At 29.1% G+C, this 18,545-nt stretch overlaps 3 protein-coding genes and 1 long non-coding RNA gene across 9 annotated transcripts in view; 2 read left to right on the forward strand and 2 right to left on the reverse strand.

The window, feature by feature from the left end:
• Nucleotides 1-297: 297 nt before the first annotated feature.
• On the reverse strand, nt 298-3,645 carry Atac1 (Ada2a-containing complex component 1). Its single transcript, XM_074137003.1, has 7 exons — nt 3,258-3,645; nt 2,897-3,010; nt 2,640-2,819; nt 2,357-2,459; nt 1,152-1,261; nt 710-925; nt 298-632 (listed from the first exon to the last, which is right to left on the reverse strand). Exons 1-7 carry the CDS (start codon nt 3,483-3,485, stop codon nt 405-407), a joined length of 1,179 nt encoding a protein of 392 aa, XP_073993104.1. The 5' UTR covers nt 3,486-3,645; the 3' UTR covers nt 298-404.
• A 34-nt stretch (nt 3,646-3,679) lies between these two features.
• Nucleotides 3,680-10,978, forward strand: Adk2 (Adenosine kinase 2). Of its 2 annotated transcripts, XM_074137006.1 has the most exons (8): nt 3,680-3,816; nt 4,044-4,251; nt 4,334-4,469; nt 4,911-5,056; nt 5,795-5,965; nt 6,036-6,189; nt 9,421-9,507; nt 10,427-10,978. In XM_074137006.1, the coding sequence occupies exons 1-8, from the start codon at nt 3,800-3,802 to the stop codon at nt 10,552-10,554; spliced, it is 1,047 nt and encodes a 348-aa protein (XP_073993107.1). In that variant the 5' UTR covers nt 3,680-3,799; the 3' UTR covers nt 10,555-10,978. The 2 variants fall into 2 exon arrangements, with proteins under 2 accessions (XP_073993107.1, XP_073993108.1); XM_074137007.1 differs by lacking the exons at nt 9,421-9,507; nt 10,427-10,978 and adding an exon at nt 7,366-8,176.
• LOC141458707 (uncharacterized) lies at nt 8,318-11,165 on the reverse strand. Its single transcript, XR_012461119.1, has 2 exons — nt 11,000-11,165; nt 8,318-9,922 (listed from the first exon to the last, which is right to left on the reverse strand). It is a non-coding gene; the product is annotated as an uncharacterized lncRNA (long non-coding RNA).
• Nucleotides 11,166-11,193: 28 nt separating this feature from the next.
• Nucleotides 11,194-18,545, forward strand: part of enok (histone acetyltransferase enoki mushroom) — a 46,720-nt gene continuing 39,368 nt past the window's right edge. For 4 of the 5 annotated variants that reach the window (XM_074136974.1, XM_074136979.1, XM_074136976.1 and 1 more), the window contains exons 1-3: nt 11,194-11,532; nt 11,984-12,776; nt 16,183-16,221. In XM_074136974.1, the coding sequence (XP_073993075.1) occupies nt 12,156-12,776; nt 16,183-16,221 (660 nt within the window). In that variant the 5' untranslated portion in view covers nt 11,194-11,532; nt 11,984-12,155. The other variant, XM_074136975.1, reaches the window with a different exon arrangement.

The following is an 18,545-nucleotide window of genomic DNA, read 5'->3' on the forward strand; positions in this document are numbered from 1 at the left end:
TCCTTCTTCCTAAACCATAAATCGAAAAAAATATTTCTTAACTTGGTTCCTAAAACCTTTATTGTTCTGTATTGGTGGTCGGGTAATGACGCTACACTTACAAATAAAAATCTTCTGTTTACAAACTGACTCCCAGTTTCTCAAACTCTTCTGTAAAGAAACACTTAATTTTAATACAAAATCATAAATTTCTCTAAAAAAGTTATTTTATTAATGTAGAGCACATTAGGCTTGCAAGGGCTACCCATCTAAAAGAGGATATTTCGTCAATTATGATTTAAATAAAATTACGGACAATGACGATCACTGTCATTTATTTCAAACATTTAAAACTTACATCTTAAAATATACATTTATTTACAATATACTAAAAAAAAAAGTATAAATTTTAAAAAAATATGTAACTATCTAATAAAATTTGGGTCAAGATAATTATTGGTTGAGAATGCAACCGAACTGTAACTTCGATTTACAAATACTTTTTTTGGTTTAAAGTTATGTGTTAGTGGATGTTTGGGTGGTGATGGTTCATCTAATAATGCCACCATGCAATCTGAACACATGGATACAGTAGGACATGTAGCACATTCCCATCTCAAACCCACAATTGGGCTCTCGGAACATCGATCACACTGTTAACAAATTTATTTTCTTTGTCACTTTTTTGAAATTTTCAATTACTTTAATCAACAATATTTAGAAGAATTACCTTGTAGCCATAATGATGAACTTTAGGTGCAGTTTCTGAGGAACTTTTTTCACTTTTAATCATCAGAAGAATTTCATTCCAGTGAGTTAAATCAGCAGTATCACTGCTTGAACTACTTTCACCATCACTATCACCTAATACTGCCATTGCCGCTCCAGGGAAAAATGTAGTTGGCTTATATAACAGATGTTTATGACGTTTGTGCACATGGCTGGGCTAAAAATATAAAAATAAGATGGTTATTTGTTTTTGCGTGTCGAAGTCACAAAATCAGAAGCACCCTTACATAACACGATTTTGCAAATACCACTTTTTCTGTTCAGGGGATCTCAAACGGATATTTCCGGAGAATTATAATCGAAAATCGGAACAATTAAAATACTTTCTCTAACAATAGTAGTGTAAGGGAAAGTAATATAAAAACAAAATTTGTTTCACTTACTTTTTGTCTTCCATATCTCTTTGAAGTAGCAGGTACATCTAGACCAGCCTTATGAAGTTTCTTAAAGTATTTTTGGACACGGCTGCAAACTTGCTGTGTAGTCCTGTTACCTAAATAAAAAAATATATAAATATTAAATTTAACACAAAAAAAAGTAGCACTAGAATACATATGTTTCATGCTAGCAATGCTCTCCCTTCTATTGATGGGATGAATTCCTACTACCAAATTTTATAATTAAGGATTGGTCAAAATCGTGAACCAAAGTGCGACTGTTTTAATTTCTCTCATTTTCAGCGCAATTCTTACATATGAAAACTGCAATTTAGGCATTAATAGAGGGCCCACGTCAGCAATACAAGTAAATCACCTAGACTACATTATGGTTCTTTAAAAGTAGTACAGGCATTCAAAATTTGGGAAAAAAATCTGTTAACATGAAACTTGATTTCACAAAATAGGGTTCTGAGTTTTTTTAATGATTGCCATTAAAGCTAGAACTATATCGCATACATGTATATACAAAAAATCGCTTTAATTTGAAATATTTTTGTTGGAACATTTAACCTAAGGTTTCTAGAGAATGTAAGGGCGAGATGTAACTTTGAAGTTTCTTTACAGTTTTACACGAAGAAGTCAAGAAAGCATTACTGATAAATTAAGCTACTAAAGACAATCTTAAGCAGTATCCTATCCAAACCACTTGAATTTATTCTTATTGGGACCAACTAAACCTTTAAAAGTTCGCTTTGAGGCTGAGTAAATTTTTTAAAAAATGACAGTGTGTGCCAGTACGAAAAAACCTATGTCGCTTTCAAATACTTTACGAGCTAGTACACATGTGTGAGAAAAGTACTTTAAGCGATATTCATTTTAGGCACGAAGACGCCAATTTTACTATTAGCACAATGGAGAAAGCGGAAATGAGAAACACAACAACCATTATATAATACATAAATTTATCAACAATGTCAAGAGGTTGTAGTGAAGGCCTTCATAACTGAAAAATATTATGGTACTTCGTTCTATTCCCGGTCTAGGCTTTGAATTTAATTTAATGGTTACTTTGAGAATGTAATAGAAAGACATGTTTGCCAGTCACCTCAGTCCGCGACATCTAATTTGCTAGTTAGGCTTAAAGCCCGTCTGAAAGGTAGGCATTACTTGCATACACTTAATTTTGACCATTTAAAGTGTATTCATACCTAGGGCGTCAGCAATTTTTTTCCATCTTCTGTTTTCTACTGGTTCTGGCGGAAATTCAACCAAAAGTGCTTCAAGTCGTAGTTGCTCTTCCACAGTCCACAACTGTGAACATATTTTTTTATAAAATTCTAGAAATATTCGCATTATTTCAGGCATATAAATGGTGAGAATAGGATTACGAAATCCTATCTCAAGACTTAAAGTGTGCATATGTTGGGAATTCGGCATTAGTTGTGGTTGCCTAGAAGTCAAGAAATTCAGTTCGAAGAAAATAAATAGTACCTGATTGAATGTTTCTGGTTTTTCTTCATTGTACACTCTTCCTCGGACTTTAATACGATTATCACCTTTTTCCAAATGATTTGTTTTCTCTGAAAATTGTTGAACTTTAGCCATTCGTCTAGTCAACAATGGATTTCTACTGTTAAACCTTTGATATTTAGACCAATCAATGTCAGGTACCTGCAAGTGGTATTTGATATTTACACTTGAAATTACATATTTATATTTAAATATTAAAAATTAAGTTATAAACTTGCCTTCTCAATATTACATCTAAACAGATAGGATTCCTTTCTTTTGAATATTTCTTCTTTGACTAAATTTGGATCCTTTAACACTTTATGTCTCAGTTCTTCTAGTTTATCAATGCTCTGTACAAAAAAGATTTTCATCATTTCAGCTCTTAGTATTAACAATGCACAAACAAATAAGTGAGCTTCAAAAAAAAAAGTGACTCCGTAGATGGAGAAGATATATATGGGCTTCTGATTCGAAAACAATGGTAATTAATGGTATCAATTTGGTAGAACAAATCACTTTTGATAATTACTACTTCTCTGCTAATAGTATAAATTATTTCAAGGATAACGTTTAATAAAACTTCTAATAATAAATTACCTGTGAAACTTTTACTCTTTGAGCTTCCAAAATCGCCAAAGTTCTCATAAGTTTTAAATAATCAGGATTTCCTTTCAAAGCCAAAAAGTCAGTTTCAAAGTAAAAATCGTCCTGAAGAATACCTCTTGAATCAATTCCTTTGCAAAACGTTTCCACAAAACTGTTGGAATCATCATTAGTAGTATCTATGGCCTCTTCTTCCATTCTTTCCAAGTTTAACAATTTCATTTACATTTCACAATAAAATCAAGAGCTAAAGGTAAACTGTAACTGATCCTTGTAAGTATGATGCTTTGATAAGAGTTCTTATCAAACGTAAATAATCTAATCAAAAACACAACAGAACTTACTAACAGCTGGGCCAACACGTGCAACCTATGAACTGAACCTCCCTTTCTAGCTTGAGCGGCCAACATGCGCGCGCAACAGTAGTATCCCAGTTTCTTTGTTATATCTCTTTAAATATTGTAGAACGACAACTATTTTCAGTTAGTGTCAGGCACGAAGTGTTAGGGGTAACCGTCAGTAAGATAACTTCAGATATGGAAACTGTACTTAGGTAAAATTTAAATATGTTTCGCATTCCAAATTATAACCTGCATCGTGAGTTTTCAAACTGTTACACAATAATTTTTGGTATTGTCAGAAGAAATAAACAATAAGTTATGTACTGAAACAACAATAAAAAATACTATAAAATAATTAAGTACCATGACAAACAACCCATAAAGACACTTATCCTAAAAGAACTATCACATTCTAATAGTATGTTTTATCTGATGCTAGTGAGGGTATGCTCTTTGGAATGGGTAATCCACTTTTGGATATATCCGCAATTACTGATGATGAATTTCTGCAAAAGTATGATCTTAGGCCTAATGATGCCATTTTAGCTGAAGCAAAGCATATGCCACTTTATAAAGAGATAATTGAAAATTATAATGTTGAATACATAGCTGGTGGTTCAACTCAGAATGCACTCCGTGTTGCACAGGTAAATTACTAGTTATATGTAGGTAAAATTTCAATGTAAGCAAATGCATTACTTATGTACTTTAAGTAATATTTATTTACAGTGGATTCTTCAGAAAAAAAATGTAACCGCATTCATTGGATCAGTGGGAAAGGATGATTATAGCAGGATTCTTGAGAATAAAGCAAGAGAGGACGGAGTTAATGTTAGGTATCAGTATACTGCTGAAAGACAGACTGGTAAGATAAAATATTTTGGAAATTTTGATAACTAGTTCAAAAGGCATACACAGATAATTTAGATTAAAAAAATTCAAGATAATCAATTAAGATAAAAATCAAGATAACATATTATTCTTGGATTTCAAAGGTTCTATTTATTTATTTTCATTCATTCAGTATTCAACAGTATGAAAATGTATTTGTTAGAAGAGAAAAGACTTTAAATCTACTATTCGTGAAATGTCACAAAGCAATAATTAATACAGTTATTCGGCAAATATTTACACATCAGATTTAGATCCTTATTTGTTTAGTGAGAGCGTTACCTTCTAGTAATTTATATGCTGAAGCAAAGAGTTAAATAATATTTGTTAATGTAAAAAAATTAATATTGTAGTTTCTATCCTGCAACTTTTGGGAATAGAATCACGTAAAGTAAGTTCAGTTGTTCTTTTTTAGGTACTTGTGCCGTTCTAATAACAAATAATGGAGCCTATAGGTCTCTTTGCGCAAATTTGGCTGCCGCAGAATGTTTTGTAGTTAGTCATTTACAGGAACCAGCTGTTAAAAAGTTGATAGAGCATGCTGAATTTTACTATTCTTCTGTACGTACATTACATTTGTTCTGTCCTTTATCCACAAATGAACGTACTTATATTTTTTCAAATTTTAATTACTTTGATTAGAATATTTTTCATCTAAAAATTTTTTATTTTGCTGTTAAATTCTTAAATTGTGTTGTAAAAATTTCTCCTTTAATATTATTTTTTCAAATAAAAATTGCTTATTCAAAAATATCTAAATAGATAAAAATTAAAATCTTGCGAGGCATTGAGCAATTAAGTTGAGGTAAATTCAATTAAATATCTTAGCTCGCCTTCACAAAAAAAAAAAAATAATAATAATGAGTCAGTTTTAATCATAAAGGAGAACTAATCCTTAAAGGACTACATAATCCTTTCTTTTATAGTTCCATAACACTGGGTTTTGCTCATTCTTGAGAATGCCCTTGCTATTAATTTTTGCCTAATATTTTGGCTTTTGCCTGAAATTTAGTTTATTACAAGAAAAACAAAAAATTCCAAGTTTCAGTAAATTATCATGAACTTATTTTTGCTTTGCTTTCTGATTTTGCTGATTAACTAACGTTAATTTGTAGTTGGTTACTTGTGAAGAGTAATTTTTTAATTTTGTTTTTAATTTTAAGCTTTGACTTGAAACAATTCCTGCCTATTTCAAATTTAAAATTTTATTATCTATTATTTTAAAATAGTATTACCTAAAACTAGAACTCTGTGACCACATTTCAGACATTGAAAATCTCTTTTTCTTTTATTTTCTAGGGATTTTTCCTTACAGTGAGTATAGATACAATTCTTGAAGTTGCACAAATTGCATTGCAAAGGAACAAATTGTTTATGATGAATTTAAGCGCTCCATTTCTTCCAGTCTTTTATAAAGAGCAAATGATGCGAGCTATGCCATATGTAGACATTCTGTTTGGGAATGAAACGGTGTGTAATACAACTTATTAATCTCTTATTATACTATTTTATTTTTAATTAGTCTATATATGCTTAACAGGAAGCGTTAGCATTTGCTAAGGAGCAAAATTTTTGTACGGAAGACTTAACAACTATTGCGTTAAAAATGACATTACTACCAAAACAGAACAGATTGAGACCAAGAATAGTAATTTTAACCCAAGGATCTAAACTACCTGTTTTGTTAGCTAAAGGTAAAGTTTTAATTATAAACATTAAATTTATTCTTGTATCATGCATAATTTCCAGTTTAACTTGCAGTGTGACAGTGTTTATGGTTTATTAGCTTAAGAGATTCAAACAAAAGTGATTTTAAAATAAGAGCACACTTAATGCAAATCGTTTGATCCCTTTTTAGGAGAATTTTGAAAAACTTGAAGCTCTTTTCTGTAAAATCTAACTTACGGTTAAACAATTTTCCATTCTTTTGGATTTCTTGGCATTGCACAGGCCACAGAATATTAACTTGTTATGAATGTAATAGCAAGTTACGAGCTTACTAGGGCTTATTTCATTATTATATGTTCTGTTCACATACGTACACTCGCGAGAAATGTTTTTTCTTAATATTAGGAACCTAAATTCATTTTTCTGGTCAATTCTATAATTGACACGCTCGTATCGTAATTCTTGCTCTTTCCAGAAATGAAAGTAATTTTATTTATTTTTATTACCTCTAAAAACGAAAAAGCAGAAAGATAAGATTAGTATTCTAAAAATATCAAATATTTCGATATTTGATTTTTGGTTGATATCCATCAATTCGCCACACAACTTTCCGAAGAGTTTTCGCAAGTTTATTAAAAACATGGTAATATTAATCTGTTCTTAAAGGGCACAAATTCTAGTTTAGAAGAAAATCTGTAATGTGAAGTGCGACTTTTCAAAGTATACACTTAGTTATGTAAATTTTTTCGGATTCGATTTCAACGTTTTCCTTAAAAAAATAAAACTTGCTTATAAATTTTTGATTTTTGTAGTAATTTTAATTTCAAACCCTAGAAAAATTGACTGCAGGTGACAGGTTTGTCTTAAAATTGAAATAATCTTACCAGATAGCTAGTTTGATGGCTGAGCTAAGTCATAATAACAGGCTGTTTGTCTGTTTAGAGTAATTTTTCCTATACCACGTAGTTAAGAATTACTCAACATTCTGTATAGTACAAGAACATTGTTAATTAGAATGTATTAATTGCTCCGAGAGAAAGTCGTTGCCACTTTGCCAAGTTGAATATTATTTTATGAATTCTTTAATACAAATAGCAAAACAAAAATTGAATATATTTTTATTGTATAAAATAACTGTTTACTGTCTTTAAAAGAAGCAAATTCTCATATGACTGAAAACTCTTATTTATCTTAATGATTAGCGATCAAGAAAATGAATGGAAGTGGATTGATAGTAAATATACTTAAGTATTCATCTTATTAATGCAGTATATGAATCAAGGTCATGATGTTGCCAGTACCACGTAAGAACACTTCACATGATCCAAATCAGTTAATAATACAAAGAGTAGGAAATAATAAGTTATGTTTCAGCTTTTGATTTTGTTAAATATTAATTTAACAGTTTGAGGCTTTCTTGTATATAGATTATTTAAAAAAAACAAGTTGTAAATTTACGGTTACGTATTTTTATACAAAGACTAAAAAATGCCAATTTTTTGTTTTGTATCTTCTGTTAGTTTGAACTGAAAAATTTCTTAAACCACCTCTTGCGCTTGCAATTGTGTGATAGATGTGAATTAATTTTCTTGAAGAATGTACTTTCTAGTTGAAAAAAAATCAATGCCAACTTCTCTGATGTATTGTAATGCCTATTTTACCAGGCTTGCTTTACTACATACAACTACCAATTAGGTATCGTGGACTGAGGCGATTAGTAAACATACTTCACTATAAAGCTGAAGTTATTAAAATATATTTTATTAAATATTAAATAAAATGCAAGGCCGAATCCAACCCAGTACCTCAGTATACATAACATTACTGACGTAAATTCTATATTACATTTAGTAGATAGTTGATTCCCCTATTCTAGGCAATATATGATTTGAGATATTCTGGGCACATATTATTAATCTTGAGCGGTGTATTTTATACTTAATCCAGATTTTGTTTTCATTCCTAGTCTTACCTGTTCCCGTAAGTGCATTACGCTGTTGCAGTTATGAATATCTGAGCGACATTTTACCTTCCTCTGTAGTTGATCATTAATTTAAAAGGAATTTTATAGTTATGTTCGTATACAAATCTAAATTCGTGAACAGGAACTACGTCTTTATTAAAAAGATTTTTATTCTTTTCAAGTATTTGAGATTTTCATGAAAATTGCTCCCACGTTTCCTTTAAATTTTATTTTTATTATTCACATGTTGATCTGCAACTTTTTCTTGATATGTTATCCAGTAAAATTGGGAACATCTAATGTCCTTCACACGTCTGAGTCGGCAAATTTTAACAGCAATGAGCATTTCTAGAACGGGGAGGGTAGATTTTCCTCTAATTACCATTTCATCCGAGTTTGAAGGAGATTCCACTATTAGAAGTTGCTGAATGTATTTTTCCCTATTCTGAGCTTTTTTTGAAAAAAAAAAAAAGATTTCTTTTTTCTTAACTTTGTATGAACGACGTAAAGCGAAAAAGAGAGTAAAAAAATAATCGCCTATTTTTCAGGAGTTGCTTAAAGTTCTACTACCAAACTGATATAAACATTTGATACATTTAGTTCACGAACTTTCAGTAATTTTTGTTGGATAGGTTTTTGTGGTAGGTTATAAGTGTAGTATCGATGAAATATGCATTTTTCTGTGTGTAAGAACTATTTTATTTTTTTAATTCGGGGTTTAAAAAATTTGATTATAATTTCTAAGCATATTAAGAGAAAGTTAACGTGTGTGTGTGTGTTTCTTTAATTATTAACCAACTAATTGGTTGCCCTTAAAATTTTATCTTAAATATGGATATGTTCCTTAAATACGGTTTAACTATAAAAGTAGTGCAAATATTAAATTTTATAAAAGATGCACCCGAGAATAGATTTTATATTATGTATTTTTATGTCAATGTAAGAAGTGTATTTTACGCATAAATTATTTTCTGCCTTAGCAGTCAAGTACTTAATGCGTTTATTCTTTGCCAGAAGTTTAGCTTCATCTTTCAACATTTATACGTGTTTCTAAGATGTGTGTTACTTCCTCTTTTTAAAATCGAAAGCATTCACTATCAATACCTTCTCTTAAAGAAAAACATTATACAAATTGATATAAATAAAGATAGGTTTAGTATTAAACAAATGTTAAATATGTATTAAACATTTATTTAAGCTGCATACATTCATTTTAAATCGTTGCTCTCTACACTCCATATATTCTCCTATATATTTCCTTTTTATACATAACTTTTCTAACGCTTGTTAATAGATGGTAAGATAACGGAATTCCCAGTTAAAGAAGTTCCGCCAGAAAAAGTTGTGGATACCAATGGTGCTGGAGATGCCTTCGTTGGAGGTCAGTTGAAAGTATATGGATTTCAATTTCATCAGCCCAATGTTTTTATGAAACAGTTAAAATGTATCTCCAAAAAAAAAAAAAATCCCCAAAGAGCAAGGGTATCTGACAACGTAAATCTAAACTCAGTTTTTATCCAAATTCTAGTAACATGTTACTTGCTAATATTTATTAACAAAAAAAATAATCTTGATATTTTCTAGAGAAAAAACTATATACTCATGTTTATAAATTTTCAACAATTTATATGTTTCTTTGCAGAGATTACAATAAGAAGAGCAAGTAGCTCTTCAGCTTTAGCCTTGGAAAGTCTTTTGAAAAAATCTTTAGTTATTGCTCTAAGTTACGAATACCATTGTTGCGTTTAGCTTAAATCTTTAGGGTTTAAGAGGGCTGTACGTCGTAACCACAGCACCTGTCAACATGTTAGGTTTACTGTATACCCAAGTACGTCCTAAACTTAGCACACCTTAGAGATTTTTTTGTTTTAAAAGGCTGCCGTAACTACCGAAAAGTCTCTATATATTTTAAAGCGACCCACATACATTTCAAATTTATTGTACGACCTATTGTAAAACTTCGGTAAGCTAGTTCTTAAAGCTATTCAAAGAATAGATCAAGGCATCGTGAATGTCTTTGCTGTTATCCTCTCTTTGAAAGCTAAAAAAATATTTATTCAGCTAATTGTAGTTATGTAATTTACCGCATTAATAGGCCCATATTTACATAATAATCTCACTTTTTTCTTAATTCCCATCCTTTTTAGCTTTCTTAACTAGACTTGGCTTTTTCTCACTTTTGTGTCTTTTTTATTTAAATTTCTGATTAAGCATTATTGATTTATAAATGAATCTTTTTCCTAGTTCCATAGTGTTTTATTGTAATTAAACATTTTTTTTTATATTTCTTTCTTTTTTAGGTTTTATATCGCAATTAGTAAAAAATAAACCATACGATATTTGTATAAAATGTGGTATATGGGCAGCTGCACAAATTGTGCAAAGATCGGGATGTACTTTCAGCGGAAAACCTACATTCTCACTTTAGTTCAAATTATATTATTAACGAGGTAGATTTTATTTTTTGTTTTTAGTTTGTGTTTTTAAGTGTAAATATTATTAGGTAGTAAATGATCTTTGATGTAGTACAGACACTAATTTTTTTCAACTTTCATTTTGCTCAGTTAGACATTTTACTTTCATTTTCTCATAAAATCTTCAAATGAAATCTTATGTATCAAATTATATAATTTTTAAATTGGGACGAGGTATTTTGGGGAAACTTCCATGTGTTTAATCCTAAATTATTTTTATTGATATTACATAATTTTAAAAAAGGACCAATGGGGCTAATTAACATTTTTATCACTAACCACAGTACTTAAATGTGCCTAACAAACATATGTAGGTTTAGCGTTCTAAAGAAATTTTGTATTTTGAATTACTATAAAATAAATTAATAGATTTGATTAGCTCGATATTTTATTATTTACCTTTAAAATATCCTTTTTAAGATAAAACCAAACTTTACGCTAGATCATACCAGAGAGGAAAAATGAGGTTACCTTCCACCACAAAAAAACTAAATGACACTGGGACAAACGTAGTAGTTCGTGAAATGTCAACGTGTGTGATCAATTTGTGAAACTAAAAAGCTCGTATTTCAATACGTACTATAGAATGCGTTGTTAACCCTGCACTATTGTGAGTGGCAAGAGTTGTCGGCTCAGCATTGAGGCCGCCATCTTGTTATGATGTTATGGTATCAAAACATTTGTCTCTTTGTGTCAAATACGTAATAATATTTTTAAAAGTTTAGTTGATTAATGTTGGTTTTAATTTTTTGTCTGAAGTGTTGTCCAAAAGTTTATTTTTAGTGCAGTGGTTGTTAATAAAAATTGTTTTATTTGAGCGTGAATGTGTTTTAAAAAAATGAGTTTATTAAGGAAATCCTATATTGCGAAGCAATGAGGTTCCTCACTATTCCTGACTTTTGTCATCTCTTATATAAATCTTAAGACTAACCGTGAGTACAGGATCAGATTTAAATAGTATTTTAACAAATTTACTTTATTGAAAGGTTAATTATCAATGGAAGAACGATTATAGTTATAGTTTTAAACTCTTACAGTGGTTTACCTAAGTAAAATGGCGTTGTATTGGCCGACATCTGTGGCGGTAGTATGTTGTCTACCTTATTTTCATATTTCTTTTAATTAACTCCTTTTTGTTCTTGCAATATTTATTTTTATAAAAAATAAAAACATTCTTTGAAGACCCGACCGAATAAATATCATCATTTATTTGCTTCCCAAATATAATTTTTTATATGCGGATAAAATAAAAAAAAACACTTAATTTTTTCAAATAAAAGCCGTATGACCAATTAAATTTTAATTTTAGAGATAGTTAAAAATTAGTATAAAAAAAATAATTGCTTTGCAATGATTTATTTTATTTATTTGTTTTCATTTTAGTGCTTTTAAAATGTGAATTGATGAAGAGTATCAATTTTTCTAAGAAGATTAAAAGATTTATAATGTGGAAGACTTATTCATCTTCTCCCGTTCAAAGAACGTGGAAGTTAACTAATTTATATTGTCACAATAATTTTGCCGTTAAACTAGAGTAAATATTTAATTACATAACATGAAAGATCAAGAAAATCACGGGAGTTTACAGTGGCAAAAGTGGATTTTGGACGCTATTAGGAAAGTAAGATCCCAAAAACAACGTCCTTCCGTTGAGAGAATATGCAATGCAATACGGCAACATCAAAATCAAACAGAAGCAGTTATTACTGAACAATTAGAACGTTTGGTTAGTGATGGTTATGTTTTGAAAGTGATTAATAAGGGTAAATCTTCTTATAAAGATCCGGGTGGTGTACAGCATAGATGTTTAGAAGTTAACAAAGATACAGATTTAACAAAGTTTGTTGTTAAAGCTGTCAGAGAACTTGGCGATGGTGAAGGTTCATCGTTGAAAAGTATTGAAAAATATATTCAACAGTCTAATAGTTTGAATCTAAAACCAGGAGTTGATCTAACCAGTTCATTAAAGTTATCATTGAAAAAAGCGGTTGACCGGTCTTTACTTGTACTTGATGGGAAGTTATACAAGTTTGTTGGTGGTAGTGGTGATAATGTTGGTGATAAAACTCCAAAACCTTCAGTTCCGCTGAAAAGGGGTAAAGTTGAAGCTCCGGCGCCAAAAACACCCGCCACACCGAAATCGAAGAAGGCACCTACCAGTGAACAGTCACCAAAGGTATGTAAATCCCTGACATTACTTATCAATTTCTGTATAAATAAAATGAAGTGTTAGTGTCACTCACATTTAACAAAATTCTATTTTCAATTTTTTTAGTGTCAAAAAGTTAATGTATTAATAAACTACAACTGTTTTCTTCATAGACAAATGCCGATAGTGTGGTCCCAATGTCAATGTTCTACTAAACTGATTTATGATCGTGTCCATTTCTTTTTTTTATTACAATTGGATCGGTATTTTAAATAACCATCATCAGGTTTAAATCCATTTACAAATGATTGTTAACAAATGTAATACAAAATATTATAACATATAAAACTTATCGTTTACTTTGTTGGATACCATTAAGTTCCAACATTGCGCTGTTCCGAAACTTGATCCATTTTTAATCAAACCATTCATTTGTTAACAAAGTTTTACCCGTGATGATCAGTTAAAAACTGAAACCGATTGTATTAAATATGTATATAAAGTCGTAACTCGACATACCATACATTCAATTTCTTTGGAACGTCAGATTTCTATGCTAAAATGTATAAGTGATTTATTAGGATATGATACGTGTGAAATCTTTATTACGAAACGTTTTATGTTCATCTTTGAATTGTAAAAACTCAAACAAAAGAAGAAGAAGAAGAAATTGTTTTAGAATTCGCTTTGAAGTATATTTGGCGGGAATTCTGAAGTACTTAATCATCTCAGGGTGTGCCCATGAATAACCAGTTGTATATTTTCCGCTCTGCCTCAAAGCTGTAAACGAACTCTGTTACAAAATCATCTATTTTTTTCGCAAAGTGAATTTAATTTTTGTTGCACTATTAGTTCCATGTTGTATCTGTATTTATGTTCGTAAACTTGCTTACCTACATCTGTCAAGACATCTGCCTTGCAAAACATCTGTCTCTTTCTTTGGCTTTCCAAGAGTAGTCTTTTAAAGCTAAACCATTTAAAATTTTACATTATATTTAACATAGTTATTATATTTATCCAGAACTAAAATTAAAACAACTAGAGTGTAAAATGTTAAACTTTTAAGTTTCTTTAAAGATTTGAATTATTTTTTTTAAGCCCAGTTACGAAGGTTAATATAAATTCCGTCTAGTAGACAAATAGCAACCCGGCCATATCTTCTTTTCACAATTATAGTGTTTAAAATTTTAAATAGTAAAAATTTTGTTAAGATCCATTTTTTCAAACAGGATAAGATATTTTATGTTTTTCTATAACTAATAAATTAATGCGTTTTTTTTATGTAAATAATTTAAAAGAAAACAATAATTCATATCATGACGATTATATTTTTTACATACCTTCGTCCTTTATTGATTTGTGTTGTGACCCTTGCTATAAAGAGAAGTTTTGATTCGAAAGATAATAACATTTTGAAGTTTCTAGCGATCCACGAAATGTTTATAAATCATTAAATATTTTTTAAATCTTATTTCGCAAGGGTACTACTAAAATAGATTTTGGCCTCAGAATGCACTTATGGTTTCAAATTTTATCTTCCGTTTCGTTAGTTATGTGCCAAAATGTTGGATTATTTACTGGGAAGGAGGAAATATTATACTTTAAATTTTCTTAAGTTTTCAATTAAATTATCCCTTTCCCAAAACACTTGTTCAAAAACAAAATATCGAGTATTGCTTCAACTTTATATTAATTACTTAATTTTCCCATCTAAGTCTGATGAATTTAGAAAAAATGTTAAAAAAGAAAAAATTCCTCTTCAGTGTCAAGTGAGCACTTCTATGATATAAAAATTTGTTTTATTTTACAAACTGTTCAGACTGTGATTTACTTAAAAGTAATTTAAGTAAAAAGTTAATTTAAAAGAAAGTCTCCTGTGATCATACAAGACAGATTTCACCCTAAAAAGCGATTTTATAACGTAAATATTAATAATAAATAATTATTATTTGTTAAAATTCTCAATAACTAAAGTAGATTATAAATTAGATGGGGAATGAAATCTACCTTTACATTAATGAAATATTAAGAAAGATCCGTTTTTATTTTTAAATTAAATACGCTGATCACTTGTCAGTGTTTAAAAAGTCGTTGAACCGTAATACTATCAGTGAAGGGGAAGTATTTCGACCTGGATACGACACTGTACGTATACATTGCGTACCATCTTTTATTCGTAAATATTATTTTAATCATGCTATAATCCATTGTGATCCATGTTACAATCACTTTTGATAAATAAATTTAAATGTGGGTAAAACAAAAATGAAAGAGAAGTTCCCTTAAGAGAGAAAATAAATCTAACCGCGCATTGCAGTTCTAAAAGTGGAGCGACATCAAATGTCTTCTCTTTTTTTTAATAATTAGAAAGTTTCATAAATAAGTTTTTTGAATCTTTTTATATCTTTCTTACTTTTTATCTAGTTTGGAAACAGTCTCAATTTATGTTTTAGTTTGTTATTTATTTTTTCTGAAAATTGTCAAATTTCATAATTGTTTTTTTACGGGAAATATTTAATCCAATGCCTTCTAACTACGAAAAAAGTTTGTTTGGTATGGTTTAATGTTAATTTAAACACCTGTGTCAACACAAGCATCTAACTTACTTTCAACGAAAAAACGCAAGTTAATTTTTTTTTTAATGAAAATTAATTTGGGCCCTACGAGGAAGTAAGGGAATACAATTTTCTTCCAAAGGGTCATTTTGGCTTTAAAAAGTGTGCAACGTTTTTAAGAAATAAATATATTTAGAAAGTTTGAATTTTAGAGAATGTATTTTTCATTATATAGCGGTGAGGGTGTAATAAAAGAAAGTAAAGAGTATATATTATATATATATATATGCTGTTGCAATAGTATAATAACATGACAATTATAATTCTATTTAAGTAATGACAAATGAAATAATGTTCGCTTTATAATTCCCGAAGCTGTGAGTTACTACTTTTCATCTTCCAAGTTCCGTTCTCATTTACTGGGTCTTATTGCATCGTGAGAATCTTTTTCTTATTAATACTTTCAACACCTTTTCTCTTCCTTTTTTCACGCCGTCGCAGAACACTCTTTTAAATGAGAAGTTTTCCTTTTTTTTCTTTTTTTTTTGACAATCACCAAAAACTGTAGCATTTTCCAGTATGATAAAAAAGAAAAACATTGCCGATTTGTCTTACTTTATAACCTAGCTGACCCATCTTTGTTTACATCATTTACTTTTATACTAGCTGATAAATCTTCATTTACATCATTCTTTTGTGTGATTAGTTATTTATTCTTACACATGTCACATGTCACAAGTACTATTATAGCATGTGCATCACTGTAATTTTTCAAAGACTTTCTCATTTTACTTTTCTTTTATGTCTCTTTTTTAAACTTAAAATGTAATATAATAATAATCAGTAAATAGCTAAAAATGTTAATATATTTTTTTCAGTCTAATCGAAGTACGAGAAGTCGGAGTGCACCTGAAGAGGTAAAGTAAATTTTTAATATATTTATTAATTAATATTATTAATGTTTTTTATTAATTAACCTTATAAAAGTAGGTAAATCGTTTCTAAAGTAATGTAATGATTATTTTGTGTTATAATTCTATGTTTTTGCCAATCATCAATAAATTTTTCATTTATTTATTTTACGAGGATATTCTTGTTTAGATATGGATATTTAAAATAATATTTTTAGAAAAATTAACTATATAAAAGATGTAAACCATTAATTTAAACCAATTAATAATTTTATTTTTTAACTATACTCCATCTCATGTGTTGTGTATAAGCAAGGAATTTATGTCGAATTAAGTGTGTTAGAAATATAGTACAAACGAGTTACACATCATCAGTATTGATTTTTAAACAAGGAATGTTCGCCATTTGTGCTAGGTGACAACGTTAAATTACCAATAACTCTAAACTATGTTGTTAAAAAATGTAATTTTGAAATTATACTTGATTTTTTTACTAATAACTGATAACAAATATAATAATTTTACGACTTTAAAAAAATAATTTTCTTTTGCTAATAAATAAACATCTTGTCTATAACTCCCTGTTTTGTTGAGAAATTCTTGAATCGATTACTAAACTGAACTAATAATGCATGAAATTGGAAAACCAGTCTGACAATGTGTTGACTTATTTTAATAGGCGACTATGTTCTAATGGCGGTAGTAGCTTTCTTCGTAGGTTTTGATAAGTGCAGGTAATCTAAACAATTAATTTATCGAAATAAATTTGACTGAGGTGTAAAGCTATTTATTACTAATTTTTGGCATTTATGTTTTGTGGCGATATCTATAAATTGTCAGTTAACATTGTGTAAGTAGTTTATTACATTGTATGTTTCGACTGAACTCGGTTTTTGCCTAAACTTAGCCAGCTAGTATAAAATTGTTTATATTTATTTTTAGGTTCATTGGTGAGGAATCCCTCTATTACGGTTACATTATTGAGGGAGAAATAAATGACTTCTTCATAAAACTAAATAGTTTTACAGGATAATAACAAGAACGTTTCTGCCCAAAGGGACTATTATCAGCCTATTGAATGGATTTGCTTGATTTGTAATTAATATCATTATTTGTGATGTGTAAGCTGAATTAAGATACACACACAAATATTTTGTTTTGTCTCTGACCCTTACTCGATCACTGTACCAGATTTTATCCCTTTCTTTTGTTTTATAAATTAATAGGCTAACTCGGGATAAAGTGTAGTTTAATAGCTGAGACACCACAGACTGAGAGATGAAGAATTGGACCTTGAAGTGAATACCAAAGTGTGGGAATGAGATAAAGACTTAAATCGAGATGAGTTCGGTAGTGCTCTTTCATTTTTGAAATTATTAGTTTTTATATAATTATTATACCGTTCGATCGATATAAAATACCAATACGCATTCAATTAAATTGGATAATTGCACTAACTCTCAAATGATTTTGAGTTGAGAAATTCTAATTAAATTGGTAATTTTAAACAAATCTATACTTTTCAAAATAGACAGTATTTATTTTAAGCATTTTAATTTATTTTTTGGGTTGTTTGTACTGTTTGTTTTGGTCACTGGTTTATTCATTCTAGAGGGTAGAGTAATATTTATTGCCATTTTCAGTTTTTTTTATTTTTACCAAGCTTTCGATATAGAATCATTTTCAGGTCTTAGCTGAATAATGAACATTGCAAATTTATTAAATAAATTTTTAAATCAAAATTTTTGATTTTTTATATGTTAGCTGGTTTAAAACTGTTATAGATCTTTAAGGTTTTAATGTTTATAACCATCTACCATGTAAAAAAATGAAATAAAATTTGAAGTGAAAAGAAAATGTGTTATTAAAACAAATGTACAAAATATGAATTTGTATTAGCTTATAGTGACCGTAAAATATTTATATTAAGGATTTAATTTAGCAAGGAGTAGGTCCAGAGCATTCTTCATTCATTGTTCTGGACCGATTACTCGCTAAATTGAATCATTAATACAAATTTACAAATGTTTAATTAGTTAGCTTAAGCCCCAGGGGTCGCCATACTTTTTCGATCATGGACCCCTAAATAATTTTTCGAAATCTCCATCGACCCCTATAAAAGTAATTTTCAGTTAATTAAAATAAAACTATCTATTAGGTACTGTGTTTGTACATTTATTTTATGATTTTAAACATTTACTAAAGTAATTTTACATAGTGAAACAATAGTTTTATGAAAAATATCTTAAATGTTGAAATTTAAGTACCTTAATATTTATTAAATAATAAGTAATTATAAATAAGTAAAAAATAATAAAGTAACTACAGTA

Source organism: Rhodnius prolixus, unplaced genomic scaffold (genome assembly GCF_049639745.1).
Source record: "Rhodnius prolixus isolate KJV_2025 unplaced genomic scaffold, Rpr scaffold_5, whole genome shotgun sequence".
Lineage (NCBI taxonomy): Eukaryota > Metazoa > Arthropoda > Insecta > Hemiptera > Reduviidae > Rhodnius > Rhodnius prolixus.